General features: G+C 37.3%; 1 protein-coding gene across 5 annotated transcripts; it reads left to right on the top strand.

The window, feature by feature from the left end:
• Window positions 1-1,068: 1,068 nt before the first annotated feature.
• Window positions 1,069-13,697, top strand: LOC109069995 (suppressor of fused homolog). 5 transcript variants are annotated; one of them, XM_042768767.1, is made up of 14 exons: window positions 1,069-1,201; window positions 1,325-1,467; window positions 1,733-1,867; window positions 2,042-2,178; window positions 4,082-4,224; window positions 4,474-4,559; window positions 4,962-5,034; window positions 5,770-5,926; window positions 6,056-6,158; window positions 8,707-8,745; window positions 9,184-9,318; window positions 12,721-12,859; window positions 13,178-13,246; window positions 13,342-13,697. In XM_042768767.1, the coding sequence occupies exons 2-14, from the start codon at window positions 1,325-1,327 to the stop codon at window positions 13,429-13,431; spliced, it is 1,449 nt and encodes a 482-aa protein (XP_042624701.1). In that variant the 5' UTR covers window positions 1,069-1,201; the 3' UTR covers window positions 13,432-13,697. The 5 variants fall into 5 exon arrangements, with proteins under 5 accessions (XP_042624701.1, XP_042624703.1, XP_042624702.1 ...); XM_042768766.1 differs by having other exon boundaries at window positions 1,116-1,467; window positions 5,773-5,926; XM_042768765.1 differs by having other exon boundaries at window positions 1,117-1,467.
• Window positions 13,698-14,739: the final 1,042 nt, after the last annotated feature.

Raw genomic sequence — 14,739 nt, 5'->3', positions numbered from 1 at the left:
TAAAAACACAGAACATTCATAAAACAAGAATGAGATATGATTATTCCTGTTAATTATGATGCATTTAAAATAAACAACAGCAAAAGTCTTTTGCATATCTTGGCTGGGGGGAAAACATCCTCCATTATAATATAAGGCAGGGGTTTTCAAACTTGTCCTGGAGGCCCCCGGCACTGTCCCTTTTGCCTCCTTTGTCAGACACAGTCTCTACTAATGAGCTGGTGAGTTTAGTAAGTGTGTGTTAGATGAGGGAGACATACAAAATGTATAGGGCTGGGGGGTCTCCAGGACAGGTTTGAAAACCCCTGATATAGGGTCCATCCAGTACTGGGTGATTCATGTGACAGAGCAGACAGTCAATAGTCTGTCCAGCAGGTGGCACTAAACCTGTATCTGCTTTGGAAAGTACAGTTAGTAGCTTCACAAACAAATTTAAGCATTAGCAAAAACAGTACAAATCTAAAATTAAATAGATTTATGAAACAAATAGATACATTAATGAAATTTCTGGCACGTGAATAATACATTTTAAGTAGCATATTAGCAGTGAAACAGTAAAATAAAGATTAATAAAAAAAATTATTTTAAAATATCAATTAAATTAGATTATTATTTTGTGTGGGTGTGGCGGGGGGGGGGGTAGGGGGGGGGGGGGTAGAAAAAGAAGGCAATGTAAAGAATTATATATTAATTAAATTATGTATGCGTGGTGGGCAAAAACAAAAAAATAGCAAAATATTGTGTCTATGAAAGTGATTGGAATTTCCTCCTGTTATTGTCTAACAGGAGGTACTAAAAGTTTTAACAGAAGTTAATTGAAAATGAAGTTGAATACATAATAAATTATAAAACAGTCAACTTCGTCTCTTAATGTCGCAAAAGTAAAAAAAATAAAATAAAAAAAAAGAAGAAGAAGAAGAAGAAGAAAGAAATAAGTAACTGTTGTTGAATGGCAGTGGATATGGACGCATTCTGTGTAGCAGACCACTGAGCCCCACCTCCACATGGATCAACAGCTAACAAACTATTAGATCGATCACAATACATTCGTCCAACCGCATCGCGGCTCTCATGGCTTGTTTTTCTAACGGCTGTTCTGATTGGGTGGGTCAAGTGTCAATCAAAGAGTTAGCGACGTCCCCTTTCTGGACATCAGACCACATTGGAAAAACCGCAACAGGGACTAAACATAGAGGGAAAGGTGGTTTTACATTATCGGTGATTTAATTGTCTCTCTTATTGAAAGCTTTAAAGAACACATTTTTTTTCTTGCGTTTCGAAAACTTTGTTCTCTGTTTGGTGCGGCCGTGTGGGGATGGATGAGATGCGGCCTAGCAGCGGGGCAGCAGCGCACCTCGGCCTCGCCTCGATCTTTCCCCCGGGACTGCAGGCCATTTATGGGGAATCCAGGCGCCTGTATCCCGATCAGGCGAACCCGCTGCAAGTCACAGCCATTGTGAAGTATTGGTGAGACGTCTGAAGCATTTCTGTTTTATGTTGTTGCTTGATATGCACACATTAAAAACAAGTTCAATAAAACTGAATTTTATTCAAAGAATAGTTTCAACTATTTCATAACTATTTTTTTTTACTATTATAACACTGAGTGGTGATCAAAAAGGATAATCAAATTTCAGTCAGCAGAAGAATTATAAATAGGCAAATAACAAACTTTCAAGAGTACTTTTCTATCTCAATGACTTACTTTTTCCTCCCATAATCCTCTTTTCAGGTTAGGGGGTCCAGATCCTCTAGACTACATTAGTATGTACAGAAACGTGGGATGTCCCGGACAAGATATACCAGAACACTGGCACTATGTCAGCTTGGGTCTAAGTGACTTGTACGGGGACAACAGAGTTCATGAGTAAGAATGACAGATTATGAGATGAACAGTTTGTTACATGGCAGTGTTGTTACTGCAGTACCCATCTAGTTTATTAGTTACCCAGCTAGTTTATTCGTTAATTTTTAGTTTTATGTTAAGAGTTTAGTTGATGTAGGTTTGTATTGATTTAAGCTGAATTCTGCTTCTTTATAGATTCACAGGTCAAGAGGGCCCAAGTGGTTTTGGTTTTGAGCTCACATTTCGCTTGAAGAGAGAAGCAGGAGAGACGGCACCCCCTACCTGGCCAGCCGAGCTCATGCAAGGCTTGGCTCGATACGTGTTTCAATCAGGTACTGTACCTGCACCCACTCTTAAAGGGGTCGTGAACCGAGAAATCGAATTTTACTTTTGACATATGACGGGTCAATGTACTATAAAAACATCCTGTAAGCTTCAAAACTCACAACTTTCTTGTTAGTTTAAAAACAGCTTTTATTTGAAACCAAGCTCAGAAAATGGCTTGTTTTGGAATGTGCCACTTTATGATGTAATATTGTGGCTAAGCACCGCCTCTGCAGAATATAATGTACTGTATGCGCTTGCATTTTATTGAGATGGAAACTTTATATAGGTAAGAAATTGTACATTCAGGAGCTGGTTTTCAACCCCTGCCCCATGAATTTTATAAATACAACCGCTAAAAGCTACATTATATTTCTCAGCAATGAGGTGATAACTTAGCAGTTTTTGTAATTAAACCAACAAACTTCACACTCGCCTGTGCGTTCTCTTTCTCTCTCTCTCTCTCTCTCTCTCTCTCTAGTTAATTCATTTTAATTCATTTTCAATAAATTTCATCTTGGCTCTACTTTATTTCACTAAAGAATTCTACTTCTAACGAGCTGTAGATAAAATAGCCTAACAAATTTTCCATTATTTATCCATTCAGTCAGATTTTGTGCTGCAAAACAGCCGTTGTCCATGCTGGCAAATAATAATGGCCACTCAACGTGAATTATATAAATAATTTTAATAGCACAGCAATTCAAAACCTGAGGGTCTACCATGTGCACAGTAAAGCGATAACTGCAGACAATCCTTTTGGGCGGGAATTAATTTCAACACAAATATCAGATACCAGTCGTGTCTAAAGTGAATGTAAACAGACGGGCCAAAAAATCACATAGGGTGGAAAGATCGGTTCTGTGCATTAAGACTTGCAATGTAAATGCAGCCTTTCTTTACTACGGATTAATTTTTAAACAAGATAGTATGATGCAGGATTTTAAAGTAAACGATGATGCAGTGCTGAGTTTGACTCGAGTGGATCCAACAGTAATGTCACAACACAGAAGTGTGAATATACATGCTTTTACCACCATTGCATTGTCTGTTCCACACCTTTTGATATATACTGAGTATTTATACGTTTTTAATCCTAATGATGCATGTTGTTTTCAGAGTACTTCACAGCAGCGTGCATCTGATATTTTAATAAGCGAAACTGTTCTGAGTCTTGAATGCGCCCCGCCTATAAAACAGACTGTTCTGCAGATAGGCTCAAAAACAGGATAGAAAGTAGATTATTACGCCTAAATTAAGATGTTTTTTAATATAAAATCAAACATTATAACGACCCCTTTAAGGTGTAATTTGCTCTGTGACAGAAAACACATTCTGTAGTGGAGATCACATTGAGTTTTATAATTCCTGTTTTCAGATTTAACAGATTTAAAGTCATTTAATATAATGGTCTAAAAAGGGCTCTCTTAAAGGGATTGTATTATATGATTAAATTTTCCCCCTGTTGTTTGCTTATAATGTTAGTATTAAGAAAATGAATAAATATACACAATTTTCAAATCAAAACAGTTTATTTATTTAGTTTTTCATGATCATTTCTCAGCCTGATATTATGACCCTCTTAATGCTTTTAATCTAGAATCCAATTCAGTGATATGAGGTGCAGCATGTGGAATCGCACATCTAAATATGTACAGGCTGTATTTAGCAGAATGTGGCATTCTGCTGTATTTTAGTAGTTTTATTGATTGGAAGTGCAAACAATCCACATATAAACTTTTCTAAGTGTTTTTAGTGTAAAAATAGCAGATTTGTCCCATAGGAGTTATCTATTTCTATATTCTATTGCATGTATTGTATGCAATATACTAGAGTTGTCTGACTAAAATTAAACTTAATTTCAATTGTACTCACGGAGGACCCCCAGAATCTCCATTTGCTCTGTGACAGAAAACACATTCTGTAGTGGAGATCACATTTCGTGGCACAGTCCGTTGGACAACAGCGAGTCTAGAATCCAGCATATGTTACTCACGGAGGACCCCCAGATGCTGCCAGTGCAGACCCCCTTTGGTCACGTCAGCTTCCTTCAGGTCAGGCACAACATTCCAGCAGTTTCAAAAAAGTTGTTGAATATAAGGTAGTATAAAGTCCACATTTATTTAGTTTTCTTATTTGTTTCTTTAGCCATTGAGATCGTTTTCAGACATGTTTATATAGTCATGTAGGTTCAGCTGAGCCTCACCATACATTTGAAATTCCTCACTTATTAACCTTGTCCTCCTGTGCATGCGTCTCCTTGTGATCGGTGTAAATTAAGTTTTTCCTTCTGTGCTCATCAGATTGTGGGTGTTTGCACAGAGGAGCTGCAGGCAGCGCAGCAGTGGAACGGTCAAGGCATTCTGGACCTGCTGAGAGGAGTGCACATGTGAGTAATCCCACAGCCAGCCATGAGACAGGCCAAGGACATGCTCGTGCTCAATTGGAGGGAAAACTGCGTTAAAGAAACTCCAGGACTGATTTAACCAGCTGAGAATCTAAATTAATGCCCTTGATTTATTACTTTGTCTCTATGGGATTGGTGAAGTCATAAGTTTGTGTTAAATTTACTGTAAGCAAATACAAGAATATGTTATGTTCCTTATTCATGTCTCTTTTCCACTATTGCTAAGGCATTGTGGGAACTGTAGATAAGAGCGGTGTACTTTGAATGCAGTCACTCTGTAGGAAGTGGGTCAGGAGCTTTCGTTTGCTCTGAGATGCTTTGTGCTGTTCTTGTTTTTCCTTAATTCTGAAATGGGTCTTGTTTCATCTGCTGTTTTGTTTGCAGTGCTGGGGGTCCATGGTTAATCACTGACATGAGAAGAGGGGAAACTATATTTGACATTGATCCACATATGCAAGTAAGGTTTTCTGAAGTTTGCATGTTGTTGAAAGGAACAGTTCACCCACCAACGAAAATGCTTTTATTTACCCACCTCGATATTGTTCCTAAATGGCTTGCTGTTTTTTTTTTTTTATGTGGAACACAAAAGAGATATTTTGAAGAATTTACATGTCCCTCTTTACCATATTACAACTGTCCATGGTTATTTGCTCCAACTCTTCCTTTAAAGATGATTTTTAATATTTCCGTCTGCTCCTCACAAAATTTTAACTTTAGTATTTTGGTAAAATTATCAGTATTGATCAATGTTATAAATACAATGGTCAATAGTGAATATTTAATTTATGCGCATTTCTTATATTTTTACATTTTACGCTAGTATGAGTTTGGTAAAGATGGTATTGTTTTGGAATTAAGTGCTCATCCAGGCTGCATTTACTTCATCATAAATAAATACAGTAAAATAGCAGTATGTTTTACATGTATTATATTCCAAAACTGAATTTTCAGCATCCAGTCTTCAGTGTCACATGATATTATTTCTGGCGATTAAGGTCATCCGTTATAACACATACTGTGATGCTTCAGGAGTGATGGGAAAAGACGGAGTATAATTAAGTCTGTGGCTGTTAAACTCAACCCCTCCACCTGCTGTTAGTCCTCTGACCCCTCGCTCTCTGCGCTGAGACGGACACATGTCCAGCCATGCTGATCTCCTGCTGATTAGTGCGTGTGTTGATTGCTCATCCCGCAGGAACGAGTGGATAAGGGCATAGAGACGGACGGCTCTAACCTGAGCGGGGTCAGTGCCAAGTGTGCCTGGGATGACTTGAGCCGACCTCCCGAGGATGAGGACGACAGCCGGAGCATTTGCATTGGGTCACAGCCACGCAGGCTGTCAGACAAAGGTGATGGGTGCTAAGGACAAGCGCAGCCTGATTTAAAAACAAGACACCAAACTCTGTATGCTTCAGAGATTTTGTATTGGCTCAAATGACTATGTCGTTGTCGTGAGTATTTGTGTATTGTTCATACAGACACAGAACAGATTAGAGAGGCCCTGAGGAAAGGACTGGAGATTAAGAGCAAGTCTGTCCTGCCTCCCATCAGCAGTCAGAGGCACAGTCACGACCGGCCACAGTAAGTCCTGCACTTTTCACGACAATCAAAGCATCAGGACTGAGTGATTATACTGGTCAAGTGGAAGTATGGTTTACTAGTGCTGTGATCATAATTCTGGAAGTAGCAATTTGACGAGTTTGTTTCAGGACACCAAACTGCTTTGGTTTGCTATGCCACCTGTTTGGGACAGGATGGCATCATTATGGTTTATGGCTAGGAGACAAAAGTGGTTTGGTGCCAGGGCTGGGTGCTCTGACTGTATATACATAATGTGAAAAGTGTGTCACTAGGTAGAGATTTTGCTATATTGTTAATTGCACACAGGGCTGCACAATTAATCACATAAATGATTGCGATTGTGGTAATTATGATTATTAATTTATAGGGGATGTCCACCCCTATAAATTAGTTTATACGCCTGTTAAAGGGGTCATGAACTGACTTTTTTTTTTATTGTTTATACTGTTGTCTAGGTTTACTTATGACGTTCGTGTGGTTTTTACATTCAAAAACATCAAAATCAATAAGTAATAGGCTATTTTCTACCCCAGTTTTGAGGCCCTAGAAACACTTGATTTCATGGGTGTGCCGCATTAGAGACTTGGAAGTAAACACCCACTGCTATGATTGGATAATTTTGCATAGTAAACTAACTTTCTGTTTTTGACAAGCTACGTCCTGCATAGTTGGAGCCTTCTGTGACTTTGGTTAGACACGTACACATAATCAGGACATATCAAGCGATCTCTAACTAAGCAATAGTGACATAGTACAAATATTTTTTACTCGCATAAGTGTGCTGCGCCATTCCTGTCGGATCCAATATAGACGGCACAGCATTGCTTTTTAATCTCAGTCTCTCTGCAAAGCCAGCGTTGACCTGTGTCTTGTTTACAAAGGAATCCGCAGTGAAATGAAGCAAACAAACACTCAATGTTTTACTCACGTGAGCTGAAACTTCATTAAAAATAAAGTTCAACAACACATTCCTAATATTTGAATTCGAAGGAAAGTTATGCAGCGACTGTTCTTCCACAACCAGGCACTGCACAGTATTTAGCGATTTTCAACGGCATGTTTATTGATTGGTTGCTCGGTTTAGCATTATTTCCCTACTATGTCATGCACAAATCAGTGGGCGGGGCTACAGAATTAGGCATTGATATTCTTCTGTGGAGGCGGTGTTTAACCTGTCATTTAATTTAATGAACTTTGGTTGGTTCAACTTAACCGCTATGTATAGCAAAATCACTATTGGTTTGACAGCGGCTCAGAAGCCTGTCCAATATGTGGATAATTACCTGCAAGTATTTTTCAGACACAGCCTGTCCCTTCAGTCTCTGTCCTCATGAGTGCTGACTCTTGCCAGCTGGCCTGCTATTGTACAGCAGTGTTACTAGCTCACAGAATTATGCTTTTGACTCATGATTATTTGCGCTGTTAGACTTGCCTGTAATCTTTGTTATTAGGGCTGTGATGGTAGCAGTTAGCTAGGGTGACTGTGTTAAGCACTCCATCCTCATCTCATTAAACACTGTGCAGACCAGATCATCTCAGTGCATGGTTTGTCTGGGTTAATCTCACTATCCCGTTGTCAGCGCCCCCTTGTTTTGCTCACGGTCCCCTGCCAGATATTCAGACATACATCCTGGAGCACAGCCTGAATGCCTGCTGAAATTGGTTGTGTTGCCTGTTCCAAATAAGCATGATGAAAAACATAATGCTGAATTGAAGTGATATACAGTGACAGTTTCCTTATAAAGAACTTCACTTCTGTACATACTTACTTTATGGAGAGTTTCCAGGATTTCAGGCTTCTGTGATGACTGAGATTCATAAAGAATTGAACAATTCTGGTTCAGATTCCTCTTAACGATTCCAGCTTCATTAACAATTCTTTTAGTACTCGTGATTAAGTCGTTGTGTTGAATTTCAAGTTTGTCATGACGAAAGCAGTTTCAGTATCTGATTAATTTACATCCCCCCTCCGACTGATTCATACATGATTTGTTTTACTAAAAAGTGGCTCACAAGATTAATTATTTGGAGAATCTGACTACTTTGGTCAGCAATGTATGTTTCGAGCAATAGATTCAGCAGCAGTGCAAGTTAAAGAACCATTAACAGAACCAGGCTTCATGAAAAGGATTTAAATCCTGCATGCAATTTTATTTTACTTACTTATTTGTTCCTATTTTCAATAAAGCAGTCAGTTATCATTATGGACACTTAACTGACAGACTTTGCAGACCGCTTAAATGTGTCATGAATTTATTTGTCAGTTGTTAATCAGTTGCTGATCAGTTGCTCAACCTGTGTTTGCCACACTTGCTCCGCTCATGCATCTGTCTAACATTTTGCTTAAAAGGCCTTATATGAGCAACTGAATTAGCAGAATTACAAATAAAATGTAGATGCATTTAAAGGAGCACTCCCAATCTCTTTAAAAGAGGGAAAGTTAAAAGTGGCTTTTGAAAAGAAAAAAAATAATTTGCCATTTGGCAGTAGCGGTAAATGCATTAATTCACTTCGCTGTGGTACAAATCTGCCCCTAATTTCTCCATAGACAATCAGTTGGACATTTCCAGACCCAGCAGATATCAAGGTAAGCGCCAACTATGAGTGAAACTGAAACTATTTCTCCAACAAATGGGCTATGGAGTCTATTCTTCTTCTTTATTCCACTTTGAAAATGGGTGTTCAGTAGTGTCTACAAGTTACTTTTTGTTAACATATGGTAACACAAAAATCTGCACTGCAGTATTTGTTTACTAAGTTCTCTCAAAAAGTATTTGGACACTTAAGCTACAAATGTAAAAATATCATTACCTCAGTATTTGGAACATTTCTGGTAGTTAAACATTTAGGGTATTGTGTTCATAGTTAATGTGATTAAACGTGATTATCTAATGTATTGACATTTATAAAGTTCAAATGTGGCTTCAGTGGCCAAATATTCAAACTGGGCACTTGGACACAAATTGGACACCCTCATGCTTTTTTTTTCCTTATTTATCTTTTTTCCCCTCTTCTTTTGTCTCAGGAGCCGTAAGAACAGTCTAGAGAGTGAGAGCTCAGCAGCGATTGTCCCTCACGAGTTGGTGCGAACACGACAGCTGGAAAGCGTGCATCTGAAGTTCAACCAGGAGTCTGGGACTCTTCTCCCACTGTGCCTTAGGTAGGGCAGAACTATGTAGGGAGTGTACTTGTGTAACATAAGGGTCTTTTGCCATATGTTTTCTTGAAATTCACCTGGGTCAGAAATAAACTTTTCCATTAATCAATTCAAATTTAGTTCCAGTTCATTTCCAGGGGCATTTTTGTGCTATCTTTGTCAAATACTGCAGAATTTAGTCAGCGAGCATGCACTGAAAAAAAACCTTACGTTTTCAGTGGCGACTGAACACCTCCGATTGGCCATTGCTATAAACTCAACAGAAACGTGTGATTGGTTTTAATCAAGCAGCAACCTTCCGGTCTCTCTCTTGTAACCAACACGGAAGAGACTTAAGCTGCAATTCATCGACTGGTGGATAGAGATTGGCTCCAAAAGGGATTCAATCCCATAGACCCCCCCCACCATGTTAAAATAACCAACTTTACAGCAGAAACAAATATGTTAACAGCATGGTACAAAAAGTGGTTTTGATCTATACAGCTAATTTTGCCCTTCATGACAGCTGTGAGGGGGGTGAATTTTTTTTATAAAAAAAAAAATATTTTTTTAAATTATATTAAGCCTAAAAGTTTGCATAATTAAGGGCGTGGCAACTTGAGTGACAGGTGGATTGCCGCTGCTGTCACCACCGTCGAGCTAAGCGGGTGTGGTTTCAGCAACCAGCTCCACCCATGTCCCGCCTCTTTGCCCATTTCCAATTATCCAGAAGTGACGTGCTGCCAAGAAGCCCATGGCCGGCTCTGCCCACTTTAGGCTTCAAAAATACTATCCAGAATCCAACGGGTGACGTCAGGGACACAATGTCCATATTTTTTTTTTTTTTATAGTCTATGGTCATAATGCTCAATGCTGCAAAAAACACGTCAAAAGAAACCTGATGCAACATGAGCAGATCTACAGTAGGTAGCCAATCAAAATGCCTATTACCGCCACAAGTACTGCCGCCAAAGCCATGGCTGTACATAAAACTTAGTCACATGTTAAACTCGTTTGCAAAATCACCACAACTGCTCAAAGCTGGAACTGTGACATTTTTACTTATAAAGATATCAAATAATGAAATAAACCAGTAATATTACAATAATAGGGTAATAAAGCATTATAACATTTAATCTCAAATAATTAATGTGTTTAATGTTCCAGCTAATTGACCAGGGGTCGGCAACCTTTTCGACAAGATGTGCCATTTTTAATTTTTCTGGTTAACCACTGTGCCAAAATGCATTCTGTATTTATACAGTACATACACATTTTTAAATAATACCATAAAAAAACAATAGGTCTATTTGATTTTCATGCAAATAGTTTCTGAAGATTTTTTCATAAATTGTTTTTTAAACTTTTCAAAAGTTTCTTGAATAACAGATATAGTGTGACCATACTGAACACCACTGTGTATGTGTGTGTGACAAGGCCAATGCATTAAAACCATTCAGTTTAATCATCGCTCAATATATATAATAACCGCGAGCGCATGCACACACACACACACCACTCGCACACAGAGAGTGCAAAAAGTAACATTCAGAAGCCCATAAACTTGTTGTCAGTGCTGCCACGTGACTTTTACTAATCGATAATGAATCCCTACATTATATTTCTCAGAAACGAGGGGGGTAAAATCGCTGTTTTATTAAGTAACTAAACTCAGCTTCGTTGTTTGTAGAGAGACACAGACGCAGACAATTTATACATCTCTCTCTCTCTCTCTCTAACTCAAAATGGCATATTTGAGGAAGAAAAATTAGAGTAGGTTGCATCACATAAAATAATAATTAAACCATGTTTTAAACACTACTACTAATAATAATAATATGCATAATACATACCTTTTACTTGTTTATTAGTTTTTGTTTTTTGGCTATTCACAGTGTTGGCTGATTTTAAACCGAGAGAACTAATGTGCGGCGTCTGTGAATTGGCTTTTACAAGTTTTCGACTCTGCATGAAGTTATGTATGTATGTAGTTATGTAAGAATGTATTAATTATCGCAGGTTTTCATATTCCCTGTGTGATTTGATATAAAATGAGGAATACAAAATATGATTTGAAGCCATGTAATTTGTGTGCTTTGTTCAGAGTTTCTGCGTGTGGGAGGTTGGATAAATGCGTCCAAAATTAAAAAAAAAAAAACAAACATAAATTATACAATACCATACAACTTTGTCATTTACATGTCTGATGGCTGACTCACAGAGCAGGTTTAGGCAAAGTGTCTGTTTCAGGATAAATGCTTGTGGAGTGCAACGGCATATACAGTATTATATACAATATAATAGGCAGTGTTGCTTTGTTTTGTTTTGTTTCATGAGAGAGAGAGAGACAAAGACAGAGAGAGACAGAAAATGTCAGAAAGAGATGCGTGTCTGTGAGAGAGAGAAAAACTTTTGGTCCAAATTTATGCTATGCTGCTTTGTAGTATTTTCATTTTGCACTGTTTTAAAACATATCGCAGTAATAAGAATGCTGTATTTCTCAATTTACATCAAATCTCACAGGTAATACATGCAAACCTGTAATAAAACTGTCCTGAGACTTGATGTAATCAGTTTAAGTTTCAGTATTCTTCTTAAAAAAAAAAAAAAAACATTTATATTTAGAAAATATTATTATTTTTATTTTAGTTTTAGTCATTTTAGTTTTAACCTATAATAGCCTACTAAAGCTACTTCTGAACTGAGATTAATAATAAATATATAGAACTGATATATTGTTTGCATAAGGTATTCTCACATTAATAATATTTCTATAATCGTTGTTTTTTATGAAAGGAATTTTAAAAGAAATTTTTTTAAAAAATTGTATTTGTGACAAATAATAAGTAATAAGTAAAAACAGGTAATGTGAAAATATTGACATTTAGTAGCCTATATAAATCCATATTAAACAGGCGACCACTTTTATTGCTCCGATGCAAAGTAAACCACCTATTCTTTATTTTAAGATAATATAGCAGAATTTTTCTTTTTTTTATTTTTTTCCCCCCAATCTTCACATTTCACTTTAATCATGACAGTCTAAAGAGATTTCTTTAATTGTGTAGGGGAATTTTTGCCCCCTTATCTTGAATTTTGGGGAAATCTTTTTACTGGTTGCTGATTTGCACTTTATTTTACAATATATTAGTTTTACAAACAATCTCACTGAAATGCTAACAACTCTGATTTTGCTGGCACTGAAAGAGTGGGATATGAGTTTTATGTAATCTTGTTTGGACAGAAACTGAGACGAGGCTCACAGAGATGTCTTTGTTTAAAGTCCAAATGAGAGCAGGGAGAAAGTGAACATCAGGTTACTTATAGTTTTAGCCTTTGATATTTCCCGCTTGTGTTAACAACACTTATCAATGTCTGTGTAAATGATTAATTCAATTTTTTTTTCTTTTTAATCTTTTCTTGTAGAGGCCGTCTGCTTCATGGCCGACATTTCACATATAAAAGCATTAATGGAGATACAGCAATCACCTTCGTATCCACTGGGGTAGAAGGGGCCTTTGCCACAGAAGAGCATCCGTATGCTGCACATGGACCATGGCTACAGGTAACAGTCATGCATTACTATTACATCCCTTGAAGGAATAGTTCACCCAAAATGAACATTTAGGCCATCCAAGATGTAAATGAGTTTGTTTCTTCATCTGTACAGATTTAGAGAAATTAAGCATTACATCACTTGCTGACCAGCAAATTATGTAATGCTAAACTTCTCCAAATCTGTTCTGATGAACAAACAAACAAACTCGTCTTGAATGGCCTGGTGGTGAGTGAATTTTCAGCAAATTTTCTTTTTTGGGTGAACGATTTCCTTAAAGTTCAGTGTCATTCCATGTGTGTGTGACTTCTGATCTCCTCAATTTAGATACTCCTTACTGAGGAGTTTGTAGAGCAGATGCTAGCTGACATTCAGGATTTGAGCACCCGTGAAGTGGTATGATTTTACACCTCCGGTTAAAATGTTTAACTGATCTTATAAACTATTGAATGTTTTTAACACGCTGTATATCTGTTTACCCTCTCATCCAGTCTAAGCTGCCTAAGGAGTACAGCTGGCCTGATAAGAAGCTAAAGATCTCTGTCCTGCCAGACACAGTGTTTGACAGCCCACTGCAATAAGACTGGGAGCTCACTGTCCCTGATTACAAACCCAAGCTCAACTCTTTAGCCTGGCTCATGTGCCTACAGACGGCTGAAGGAAACAGACATTCAGACACTTCCCCTTTTCCCAGAGAGCATTGTAGATAATTGCACATAGAACATTTTTTAAATATACAACATTTTGTATGGTCTGTTATACCACTCATCTTTGCATTGGTCTACCTGTTCACTCTTAAGGAAAATATAGTGTATATTATTTTTTGTATTAAAGTGTATAAATAGTTTTTCTGGTCTTTGCTTCAAAAAACACATCTATTTCCTGTTGAACGTTTAGCAGCACAAGACAATGTGCAAGCACTGGTGCCTTTATTAACCTTAGAATGGACTGAAGTTTAATTTTAAAAGACAATTCATTTTTCTAAATCCTGCTTGTAATGTGAAGGTAAGCATACAAAGGAATATGACAAAAAAATAGCAATAATAATACTTGAGTCTGAGGATTTGGTTTTATTGATTTGCATATATAAAAGTAACTGTGCCTATTTAAGGTTGATTATATTTCATAAGGTCTTCATTTAGTTGTCAAACAATAGGTGGTTAGTTCACCTACACAATACCAAAGCTTGTACAGTATGGGTGTTTCCGAAGAAACACGAAATAGTTCCCTGATCTTTCTTTTGTTTAAAAAAGCTATTTTACTTGTATTGAACTTCATTTTATTTGACTTAATGATCACATTCCAAGCCTCTTTATATAGCAAAGCAAACTAACTGGTTCCTGGACAGCAATCTATTTTGTAGAAAGTGTATTTGTTATTTGTGGGATATGTGCTCAGTTATATAGGTCAAAGTGTAAAAAAGAACCTCTATTATTAGTGCTTTTTGGAAGATGAATTTAATTTGTGTAGTGGCATTTTTACATTCTGGAGAATCACTACACTGCCTGTGGTTTTGTCACCCTGAAGTGTATTAAAATTATTTACATGAATCAAGGTTTGTGTGTTGATTTTGGTTACACAACCTGAAAAAAAAAATGCAGAAAAACTGCCATGACAACCAGGCACTGAAATTCCTCATAGAGATCCAACAGGTCTGCGTCTGACTGATTATAAGCCCTGTCTCTTGATGCTGTCTCAATGTAAATGCTCTCTTTGCATTTGAATTAAGTAAGAACATGCTGGTGGGCTGTTGAGATGCTGGGTGGTAGATTCAAACAGATGTTAAGGTCTGAAACCCAGAAGAGAATTAGCATTATCAAGCAATGTTTTCCAGTTAAAATGTTTACATTACATTTTTATTTTATTTTATTGTAAACTGAGTAAAATTA

This window comes from Cyprinus carpio, chromosome A13 (assembly GCF_018340385.1).
Source record: "Cyprinus carpio isolate SPL01 chromosome A13, ASM1834038v1, whole genome shotgun sequence".
Taxonomy (NCBI): Eukaryota; Metazoa; Chordata; class Actinopteri; order Cypriniformes; family Cyprinidae; genus Cyprinus; species Cyprinus carpio.
This window is presented reverse-complemented; position numbering and strand designations above follow the sequence as displayed.